Genomic DNA, 12,244 nt, shown 5'->3' with positions numbered 1-12,244 from the left:
AACTGGTATAGTACAAAATCAGTACATTTAATAAAGGTTTACATTTTTATAGGATACATTATTGGAAAAAATTATACTTGAAATCAATGAAGATGTACGAATTTTAACATCCATAAGTAGAAAAGCAAATCAAAATTATCTTTTTATATGGCATAAAATTATGGTTATATATTTGAATTACATAAGAAAATACAGATTTCAAAAATTCCTGAAAGCACATTCCATGGTTCTGAAAATAATCTGAAGAATGAAAGAGAAAGGAAGATAGCTATTAAACACAAACTGCCTGGTAAGAGCTTTAGGATGATGACATGAATTACAATGGGCAGAAAAATTTTTATTTTAATCCATATGACTATACTTTTGTCATGTTTATTTACAACTCTATTGCAAAGAAAGTGAAAGGGGTCAAATTTTCATCTATTTTCTAATTTTTCCAGAATTTTATAATGTTTAAATTGTTCTACTACTTAAATTTAAAGAGAATAATAATGTAAAAACTGTTCAAAACACTTTTATAAACATGTTTATAGTACATATTATATACATGCAGCACAGACTTTTCCTTCAAGCTTCAAACTCAAAAAGCTAGATGGCTGACACTTTCTGCAAATTTTATTTTAAAACTAAGTCAAGTCTTAATCATAAGATCTGGAAAATGGTGTCACATATCACACATATGTGTAACGGAACATTATTCCTATTTTCAAGAAGCACATTCTAATGATTCCTTTAAGAAAATCTTTAAACGCTATACTGCAAAGATACGTGTACAAAGGGGAATTTGTTTCAGATCTAAACTATTTCTATCAGTTGCCTTCATATCTCTCCAGTACTCTACATTTTCAGTTGTTCTGATTTGAAAAGGTTGAGGGTATGAATCCTTTCTTTCTTCCTATTAACTTCTGATTCTCCCTGAACAAGCAGGCTGCCAAAGCCAGGCAGCAGGGGGTGGGGATAGAGGTGGGGGGTGGGAAGGAAACCGAGGCTGGAGTTGAGGCTGTGGCAGCTGACCCTCTGCTGGGCTGGCAAAGTGTCTCAGGAGTCCTAGATTCATACCATTAACTGATATGACTGTTACATTTTTATCAAGAGCTAGACCAAGCTGAGATGCATTTTGTCTACTGGAATAAAAGAGGACAGAGAGGCTCAAGCTCTGAGTGGTGCATCTGATTCATAAGAACGGGTTCATTAAGTCAGAGGCTCACCAAGCGGGCTACAATCACATCACCACCATCACGACAGCCAGAATCAGCGGACACAACACTATCAAAAGACATTATGTTATTGTCACAAACATACCTCTTCCACGGGGCATTTTTGCTGTGCACTATTCATGAGTGCTAAGGGAAAAAAAGAAGGGGTTATAGAAGAGGAAAGGGAGGAAAAAAAGAGTGAACCAGTTGCCTATGCTTTAAAAGGAATTCAGGAACAGGACTGTTCTGCCATTCCACTGTTTTTCCCCAACTCTGCACACTTAGATGGAAAAGAAAACTTGATGTACCAGTTTCAGAGAGTAAAGAAATCTGCTGCGGCAAAGATATATCTGTCCTGACCGGGACATCCACCCACACAACCCCAGTAAAAACAAATCTACCTACAGTTTTTAACAACAATGCAAAAAATAAAGTCTAAAAACTATTTTGCAAAGTCATTCTGCTACTTCAATAGGGATTAATTTTAAAGTATGAACGCAGTACTTAAAAGGCAATCCGGTAGTCTATTGACATTCTCTCAAACCAGTGGTTTTTCACTTGATTCTCCCCCTTCACACCAGCGGTGGTTAGTGACCACTGTTAGCAGAGTGGTCCTCCCATTCTGGAGGTAGCAGGATGAGCAAGAGAAAGTCTCTCAACCTGACTTGCAGATCTCCTCCACATCCTTTGAGAATCACTGCTTTCCTGTCTCCTGCTTTAAATTTTTTTTCCCTCACATTTACTCATCTATGAAATCTCTCTTGATCCTTATAGGATGACTGACACTTTTTGTCAGTGTTGAACAAATTTAGTAGGTACAAACACTTTAGATTTTCATACAGTGTGTCACACTCTTCCTGCTAATTTCTTAACTATCCACTTCCCCTCATTCTCACCTTCCCAGATTACACTGATTTGGTGTAGTTGCTGCCAGGAAAATGCAATTTGCCACCAATGCCCATATAGAGGAACACTTTCCATTTAGTCCCTTCCACAAATTGCATTTCGGATTAAGACCACAGTTAAAGTTATCGTATCATTTTACAATGACACAAGAATTATTTTCAAGCTTTTCTAGTTCATATAGTTAAATTCTAAGTACAAAACAAATTCCTACTCAACTGTTTATAAAAGCCTGAGATCTGGATTTGCAATATTAGCACTAATAAAGAATCCTCCTAAATTCCAACAGGATCATAAGCCAAGAAAGAACCTCAGTGATCATCCTACTCCAATCTTACAGATGAGGAGGCTGTGACACAGAGAGGTTAAATGAATTATCCCAGGTCACACAGCCTATTAATGGGAAGGGCTGGGAGTGTTTGTTCCTTGAAGCAGTTTAACTCCTTTTGGAGCTAGGAGAGCTGGATGTTGATCCTAATTCTAAATAAAATTATTGACTAAATGATGACCAGAAGAAATAAACACATAGAAGGATTATTATATTACAAGCATACTTGCTATAGTACCACCTTGCCAATGAAAATCACAATAAAAGAAAATAAGTAACTATACTTGTTTGAGACTGGGTATGAGTTAGACATGTCTGACATGGTAACAAGAACATCTGTGGAGTTGAAAGCTCAATGGCCTTGTAGTCAGAAGTCTGGGTTCACATCTCAGGTCTACCTTGTGAAGCCATTTAACCTTTTCTAACTCAGTGACCCTCCATCTGTAAAATGGGGTTAAACATCTACCATGCAGAGCACTGCTTTACAATTTATGTGAACATTTCCCAACTTACAGTATGCAATGAATATTAGCTGAATCTAAACTTCAGAATACAAATTTCTCTCAAAAAGTTAATGAAAGGAAAAGCATGAAATTCCAGATATATCCAACTATAATACTTTCAAGATTTTTACCCACAGTATTTAGGGTTCGTGAGGATGAATGCAAAATGGACCTCAAGGCTTGATTGGAAGGAGTATCATTATGGAAGAATTTAAAATACAACCAGCGAAGGAATATTGCTTTAAAAATGTGATGAAGTCTTTCTCCTTGCCAGAGAAAGATGACTAAGTATGGGAGAGTAAAACAAACATTTCACTGGGTTGGGGAAGACAAAAATTGTTTGCAACTTTTTCTTACAGAATGGGCAAAAAGTGAAAAAGGGGATGACATAATTATTTTTCATTTTGTATTTACACAGCAACACATGAGGTTATCTGGTGTCCTTGCCTAAACATCCAGGAATAAACACTACCAGCAACTACTTCTTCAGTGTACGCTAAGTAACTGATATATAAAAATTGAAACACAACTTAGTTTTGTCTTTTTTTAAAGATACCTCAAAGGCAGAGTTCTCCCTTTGTTTCATCTCCTCTGTCCTCTTCGCTATGGCCCTATTTCACCAATTTCCTCTTTTTATGCTCCAGTCTGATCTCTCCACTGATTCCTTCACCATTGCCTGCAAACATCTCCAAGCTTCCTTATCCTGAACAGTCTGTGTTCAAATCTCCTCTCTGCTTGACACTCCTCAGCCCTTCCTTCTTGTGTTTACCACCAAATGCCATGGAAGAGCAGCCTTGCCCTGCTGTCTCAACTTCCACATATTCCATTTAAATTGAAGTATGGCTTCCAACTTCAATGTTCTATTGAAACTGCTCTCTCAGAGGTCACCATTGACCACCTAAGGGCCACATACAATGACCTATTCTCAGCTACTTTTGGCTTGTCATTGCTGCAGCATGAAGAGTTATCTGTGGTTCACTTATTCTTTAAAAAACCTCCTCTCCCTTGACCTTTAAACACACAGCCATCCCTGGTTTTTGCCCACTCCACCGTAACTGCCCTCTCCTTACGCTTTGTATGGCACAGGGGCCTTAAGGTAAGCAAGATCCATCATGGAGGATCTATGGGGAGTCAGGTACAAATTACAATCCCCAACACAGAAGTCCTAAAATCCAAGAGAGAGGAAAGGTAAGAAGCTAGTAGACAGGACTCAGTCTCTCCTCCTTATTAGCAGGGCAGAGGTTTTTTTGGGTCATTCATCTTTTGCCCTATGGCTCCTTAAAGGAGAGCTTGGCCTCAGATGTCACTTCCCAAGATTCTGTCCTTTGTCATCTCTAGCCTGTACGTTTTTCTTGAAGTGTTTAGCTACTGCTGGGTTTTGCCTTGATTACCCCAAATTATATCTCCAGTAAAATATTCTTGCCTAAATTCCAGACCCTAATTTTCTTTTTAAATTCTCTCTGTGCCCTGTCTTCTCCACATACCCACCACTTCAAAGTGTTCTAAGGCATGAATTTTTAATTTTCATATCTGAAGTCCCTCCAAAATACACTGGCATTCCCACATCTTTATAATTCACCACCAACAAAAATAAAATGTGAGAAATGTGGAATATCTTTCTGTATTGCCACCTTACAAAATCTGCACAGCAATGGTTCAAATGTATGCTCTTTAGAACCTGTGGATATTCTAAATTTATACTAAATATTACAAATTATGTTTCTAAAACTATGATACATTCTCCTCAGGTGGTGACCTCAGCTCAAACAATGCAAAGAACATCTAAAAATCCCTTATGGGCAACTTCATTAAGAATGGAATTGAAACAAGTTCTACCACTTGTCAACTGCAAATCCAACAGGAAGAGATGGGCCTCAGCAGATACTATTTTATTATCCCATCAGGAAGAAGGAGGGTTTTCCTTCTCCCTAGCAAAAGCCCAGCCATAACTCAGCCAGTAAGAAGCCACTATATTTTTTACTCCTCAGCTTACTCCCATGGGCTTTTTGTTTATAACAGCCTTCCCATCTCCTCACCTTTTCTCTATAAAAGAATGTTCCTGTCCTTTGTTCTGAAGACTTGCCTATGGTTTTGCTATAGTTTGCGGGTCCTGGATTACAATTCTCTGCTATTCTTGAACAAATTCATTTTTGCTGGTTAAAAAAAAAAATCCCTTCCTTATCTCTGTTTGTAATAGGTAGTCCATGTTCTATTTGAAAAGGGAAATTTGCAGAGACCTATGTTAAAAAGCTTATTAAAATTTTACACCAAGAGCAAGTTTTAACCAACAGGGTTGGTAAAGCTTTAACCAAGAGGTAACGATGAAAGTACGAATGTACCATTTTGGAGAGAATTCTATTATGGCACTTCTATCTTGTATGTGGAAGTGAGCCAATCTCCACAGGCATTTATATTGTTACTTAAAAACACTGTGGAGAGGTGCCTGGGTGGCTCAGTTGGTTAAGCACCTGACTCTTGATTTTGGCTCAGGTCATAATTTCATGATTTGTGGGATCGAGCCCACATCTGGCTCTATGCTGACAGCATGGAGCCTGCTTGGGATTCTCTCTCTCTCTCTCTCTCTCTCTCTCTCTCTCTCTCTGCCCCTCCTTGGCGCTCTCTCTCTCTCTCTCTCAAAATAAATGATAAAAACACTATGGAAGCAAATGAATCAAAAAGGACAGGGTTTGATATATTTTTTTGCATCTATCAGATGTCTCTACCTATGGAAAATGGTTACATAAAATTTATATTAGATCATAAAAATTGAATAGATTATCCAGATTTTTAAAAAGTTTAGTTATAATAAGAGAAAAAATATTATTCTGAGGAACTGGCTTATCAATAAATGAAAGTTGAAAAGAAAGCTGAAAAACTAGCTGCTTGTCTGAAATGGTTTATTACTCCTCAGAAGAAGTGAAAAGCTACTTTTTTGGATTCTTTGTAAGATTTATCAAATACAATAACTTGCTGGAAATCTAGACCATCATTTAAAATATCACAGAGGAAAATACAGAGCAGGAAAAACCAAACTTACATCTCTTGATTACCGCTCTAATGGATGACAAGGGTCCTTGGCTAGAAAAAGAAAGAGAAAAAAACATTATGTATTCATTAATCCTTTTGAAGAAGAATCATTCATAATGCCAGGTCATTTCTGGGACTCAATATGGCATCAAGCAGCAAGTTTGACGTATTAGTTTCTGGTTTATCCTCTTTACAAAACATAAATTTAAAAAAAATTTAAATTGCCTTTGCCATAAAATGTTTTATGGGAAATGAGAAGGCTGGTGAAGTATATCTGCAGTGTAAATAAAAATCTGCCTTAAAATTACTTTCATAGCTACCTACACAGTGCATCTTCCAGTGAAATTGTGGACAGTACTTGAAGTCAGGCAGCAATTACATGGTACTCAAAATAATTCTGACCCTCCTTTATCCGTTTTGGTGTTTGACAGTGAATTCCTATCTTCTTATCTCAGATCAAAATATATCATTTTTATAGTAATTTGACCCAAGGATTAACAGCATTTCTTCCTAAGATTAGATTTAAAACATTACCACCTAAAAATAAGTCTTCTGTTGCTTTGAGTTTTCCTCAGTGTCTGGTTGGTCCTTGGTATCTCTGACTATGTGACTTTGCCAAGTCACAGAAATGCTTATGAGCCTTTGTTCATTCACTAGTCAAAACCATCTAGTTGCAAAGGTTTATACCACTAGTTTGTAAGACTGTTTTTTTTCTAATCTTTATTCAAACCAGTTGGACTAATCCCAGTTGGAATAATTTAGGAAAAATATACAAACCTAAAAAATTAATGATAGGATTTAGGAAAAAAAAAGCCTTCTTGTTTATAAAATTCTTCACTTTGTTTCTGAATGCTCTTAACATTTAGGCTTATTTTTGATTATTAAATTTATGCTGATGGTAATCTGTATAAATCCTCTTGCTGTTTCTTTTTTAATTTTTTTTTTTAACGTTTATTTATTTTTGAGACAGAGAGAGACAGAGCATGAACGGGGGAGGGGCAGAGAGAGAGGGAGACACAGAATCGGAAGCAGGTTCCAGGCTCTGAGCCATCAGCCCAGAGCCCGATGCGGGGCTCGAACTCACGGACCGTGAGATCGTGACCTGAGCTGAAGTCGGAGGCTTAACCGACTGAGCCACCCAGGTGCCCCATCTCTTGCTGTTTCTTAAGTAGATAAGATAATACTTCAGGAAGCTACAATAACGTATCAGTTCATTATATGGTAGGGACACTTTAAGAATATACTATTCTGCCAGACCCCCACTCCCCCCAAATTAAGCAAGAGGAGATCTCCAAGGCTTATGAAAGTAGGACAATAATATAAAAACATAGGTGTTTTCAGGGCGCCTCGGTGGCTCAGTTGGTTGAGCATCAACTCCAGCTTAGGTCATGATCTCATGGTTCTTGGGTTCAAGCCCTGCATCGGGCTCTGTGCTGACAGCTCAAAGCCCGGATCCTGCTTCAGATTCTGTCTCCCTCTCTCTCTGCCCCTCACCCACTTGTGCTCTGTCTCTCAAAAATAAATTTTAAAAAACGTTGAAAAAGTTAAACATAAAAAATGTTTTCAGCAATACTGATTTATTGTGTTAATTAGATTTAAAAAAAATTCAAGTATAATTAACATACTGCTATAGTAGTTTCAGGTGAACAACATAATACTTCAACAATTCTGCACATTATTCAGTGCTCATCATGGTAAGTGTACTCTTAATCCCCTTCACTGTTTCACCCATCCTCTGACCCACCTCCCTTCTGGCAACTACCAGTTTGTTCTCTGTGTTTAAGAATCGGTTTTTTGTTTTCTCTTCTTTTCTTGGTTTTGTTTAAGTCCACATATGAGTGAAATCATATGGAATTTGTCTTTCTCTGACTGACTTATTTCACTTAGCATTATACCCTCTAGATCCATCCACGTTAGTTGGGTAAGCAATGCTCATTTTTAAAACCAGTTCTTGAAGGCTTGTGTAAACAACTACTTGAAAAAAAATTAGTATAACATAGAAGAGATTAACAGTACTAAAATGCAAATAGGTTGACTGAGGGTTGTAGGAGAAACTTCTGGATGCAAAAGTGGAGAGACTCTATAAAGTAATTAATAGAATCAAAATCAGTACCTAGAGGCAGGGCCAAGAAAGTCAAAATTCCATGTGTATGTCCAGGCAGAGCATGTGGAGTGTCTACATCATTATCTCCTTGCTCATTACCACTGATTTGGTATAATGTTGTTATTATTTACCAGTTTGCTGTTACCTTTGTGAAGGAGGAAGGTGTACTGATTGGAGTGGAACATGGGGGTGTCTGGGTCAAACCGTCCCCCTCCCAAAAAGGACATGTTGAAATCTAACCTCAGAAAATAACCTTTTTTTGGAAATAGGTTCCTTACAGATGTAATTAGTTAAGATGAGGTCATACAGGACTAGAATGGTCCCCTAATCCAATATGACTGCTATCCTTAGAAGGAAACCATGTGAAGACAGAGACACACAGGAAAGGCACCATGTGACAATGAGGCAGAGACCTGCAATGATGCAGCCGCAAGCCAAGAAAGCCAAAGATTGTCCACAGACCACCAGAAGATAGCAAGAGGCAAGGAAGGATTCCCCTATGGATTTCAGAGGGAGCGTGACCCTGATGACATCTTGCTTTTAGACTTCTAACCTCCAGAATTGCGAAACAATAAATTTCTGTTGTTTTAAGTCACCCAGTTTGTGGCACTTATTATGGCAGCCCTAGAAAACGCACATGTGGGGTCTTCTGGGGGCCGAGTAGATGTGATAGTTAATTGAGCTGTACCTTTCGTGTATGTATGTTACACTTCGATAAAAAGTTGGGGGGCCTATGGGGGTGGCAGAAACCTTGGCACAAAATAATTTTGACTGAGGTCAGCCAAGGTTCTATAATTCTCAAGATTTATAAGCATCATGCTTAGGCTAATTCCATAAACCAGCAAGCCAGCCAGCCAGCCAGCCAGGCAGCTAGCCAACTAACCAATCAGTATCTTAATGTCTAAAACAGCATTTTCCAAACTGTAAAGTTCTCCTTTCTAGGTTAACAGGTTTTGTGGTAGGGAAAATAAAGGAGGCCTGTGGTCAAATACATCTCCGTGGGAAGCAGTTTTGGGAGATGCTGGTGTAACTTCCTGGCTGTGTAGTGCATACAATTTCTGTATCTCAAGTGTAGCTATGGATGCAAAAGATGTCTCTTTTTCTCCACCTTTATGTAGAGCAAAGGCTACAGTGAAGGTACCACTCAGTAGTCTTAACAGAAAACCTCATGGGAGTTATTCCTCAGCATAAGCTCAGGTTCAGGTCTTAGCTGGGAACCTCCAGGAAGGATGGCCACTATGGGACAGTAGACATGGCCATAGAATCACTGATCAGAGGAGGAAGCAGTAGAGCCCAGTGGTTGAGAGAGCTGGTTCCAAAGTCCCATTGTTCATACGTACTCCTGGTGCCTCTACTTGTTAGGTGGTGTAGCTGTGTGCAAATTACTTAGCTTCTCTTCGTGTTTTTTCATGTATAAAATCAGGAATAACTTAACTCCCTCATGAGGTTGTTGTGGAGAATAAGAGGGAAAATCCACTAAAGCATCTTACACTGGCCCTGGAATGATATGTGTGTTCAATAATACACTATTGTTATTGCTGCGATTATAATTACTGATGTTTTTTCGTTATCTTAAGGGACATCACAAAACATGACAACACATACGACCCTTGACAGGTTTCCATGTTGGGGTGTGATATCACATAGTTTTTATATTTTTCAATTATTTTTTTCTTTGTGATTACTTTGCTCCCCTCTGGTTTCTGTTATTGCAAGAGAGCCTGAGCCTATGCCACTCCATGGCAAAACAAAGGACTGCCAAATGGCATCTTCCCTCCATTCTAAATGTATGAGTCTATGTGCTGGCCCTTGACAGAGTTGACCCAGAACTTCTGCCTTCTGCTCTTCAAGTGCTGCGGCCCCTATCATCAGGTACCTTTGTTTTCCGGAAGGCAGATAAAACCACTCCTGACATGTAACAGCCAAAGACCCACCAGGAGGTAAATGAAGGGTTAGGGGAAGTAAATGGCTTTCAGATTCTGAGAGAAGAACCAAAAGCTGAGGTCAAGACAAAGTAGTGTCAGGTCTAATTCCTGATGATTTATCTTCCTCTGGGACTTTGGGGGAGTATCCAGCCATTCAGAGTCCCTTTCTATCCTTTCTTCCCACTCTTTTACAATAAGCCCTTAGGCTGTGTTGTAAGGTAACTGTCTACTCCTGCATTTGCACATAGCCTTAATTAGTGTTAAGGTGCTTTTAAGAAAGAAAATTGCATCTTAAGAGATTCTTAACCTGGGGTGCCTAGGTGGCTCAGTCGGTGGCTCAGTGTCCGACTTTAGCTCAGGTCATGATCTCATGGTTTGTGAGTTTGGGCCCTGTCTCAGGTTCTGTGCTATTAGCACAAAGCCTGATGCCTGCTTTAGATTCTGTGTCTCTCGCTCGCTCTCTCTCTGCCCCTCCCCCACTTACACTATCTCGCTCTCAAAAATAAATAAACATTAAAAAAATTAAAAAAGGAGATTCTTAACCTAATGAAATTAATTTCTAATGATAAGATTTCAGCAATGAAGATGATAATGAAAACTGCTATCATTACATGTGCCCAAACACATTGATCTTTTTTACAAACGAACAAAATAAGGCTTAGAGGTTAGGTATCCTGTCTGCAGTTACACAGCTGCTAGTGACAGAATCAGCTGTGAATAGTACCATCCGATTACAGTCAAGTCTATAGTTCTTGCTTGAGTGGATAGGCAAAGGTACCTAGATGCTTTTCAAAGTTCACTATATAGGCAAGTACCCTCAAGCATAAAGCTAATTCAAAAAATTTCACAATGGAATCTCATCCAGATTTTGCAGACGCAGGAGAAAACAGAGGTTACTAGTTTTGATACTGTCAAAAACAGCAACAACAAAGCAAATCATGATAGTCATTCTTAATCTCACCTAAGAAAATCCAACCTCTCTTTTTATTTTGGATCATGTTTTATTTATCATTCTGAAATAATCTAAAAAATATTAATACAACTTTCAAAGCAACAGCTTGTTTCCAAGTTTTAAATAATTTCCCCTGCCCTTCTCTTTGGCAAGGAAAAACGTTTCACAAACCAGTAAATGAAGTTTCTGAATGTGGCTAGTTTGGTACACAAATCAGAATGCCTCCAAGTGCCCATCATCGCCACCACATCTGGTTTTGGAGTTCCTTCTCTGTGCAGGGGCAACTGAATATATTTTGAAAATACACTGTAAAAACCCTCAATTAAAGCCATGGTACATGATTAAAGTACCAGTCGGTAAGGTCATTAGCTTGACAAAGGGTAAAGCTAGTGTGACCTAGAGGTGTAGCCCTCTGATTAAGCTGATAAACCTGCCAGTGAACATAAAATTTATCTCTTTTTTTTTTTTTTTAATTTTTTTTTCAACGTTTTTTATTTATTTTTGGGACAGAGAGAGACAGAGCATGAACGGGGGAGGGGCAGAGAGAGAGGGAGACACAGAATCGGAAACAGGCTCCAGGCTCCGAGCCATCAGCCCAGAGCCTGACGCGGGGCTCGAACTCACGGACCGCGAGATCGTGACCTGGCTGAAGTCGGACGCTTAACCGACTGCGCCACCCAGGCGCCCCAAAATTTATCTCTTTATACCATCTTCTCCAAAGGCTCTCAACATTTGGATTCATTTCTATTTTCTAGCAGAAAGGTTTAATCAGACTGGTGTGATTTTTGCAGGTTGGAAGAGGTATTCTGGCTCATTCATTCTCACACAACCAATGCTTATTACATATGTAGTATGTAATATTTTACACACACACACACACACACACACACACACACACAGCACTAGGAATGCCTTGAAAGCATAGACTCCTCTCAGTGAGAAAGACAAATATTGCAACTGCCTTTCTATTAACACTATGCAAGGGTAGGCACAACGTGCTATGGATGCAAAGAAGGCATATATCACTCGATCTTGGAGTCTAAGGAAAAGCTTCAAAAATGTCACATGTGTATTGACTGAGACAGAAGAATGTGTGGGAAGAAAGGGTCTGTATAGGGAGCATCAGGCAGTATGTACAAAAGACTATGTATGAGGGGACAGTTGAGCACAGCATACAAGGAAGTCATGGTAAGACATAAGAAAGGACTGGAACTCAAATGCCATGCCAAAGTGAGAAGATGCTAGAGAGGGAAGTATTAGTGCCAGGCATCACCAGCCAGATTAAACACTAAGAATCTATGGGGCA

The 12,244-nt window shown here is 38.9% G+C and overlaps 1 protein-coding gene across 2 annotated transcripts in view; it reads right to left on the bottom strand.

The window, feature by feature from the left end:
- Positions 1 to 12,244, bottom strand: part of SH3D19 (SH3 domain containing 19) — a 189,479-nt gene that overhangs the window by 51,088 nt on the left and 126,147 nt on the right. The window contains exons 3-4 of one of the 2 annotated variants that reach the window (XM_058721174.1): positions 5,968 to 6,008; positions 1,303 to 1,343 (exon numbers count right to left, since the gene is read on the bottom strand). In XM_058721174.1, coding sequence (XP_058577157.1) covers positions 1,303 to 1,318 — 16 coding nt within the window. In that variant the 5' untranslated portion in view covers positions 1,319 to 1,343; positions 5,968 to 6,008. The remainder of the gene's footprint in view (positions 1 to 1,302; positions 1,344 to 5,967; positions 6,009 to 12,244) is intronic. The other variant, XM_058721173.1, reaches the window with a different exon arrangement.

This window comes from Neofelis nebulosa, chromosome 3, assembly GCF_028018385.1.
Source record: "Neofelis nebulosa isolate mNeoNeb1 chromosome 3, mNeoNeb1.pri, whole genome shotgun sequence".
In the NCBI taxonomy this organism is placed as follows: Eukaryota; Metazoa; Chordata; class Mammalia; order Carnivora; family Felidae; genus Neofelis; species Neofelis nebulosa.
This window is presented reverse-complemented; position numbering and strand designations above follow the sequence as displayed.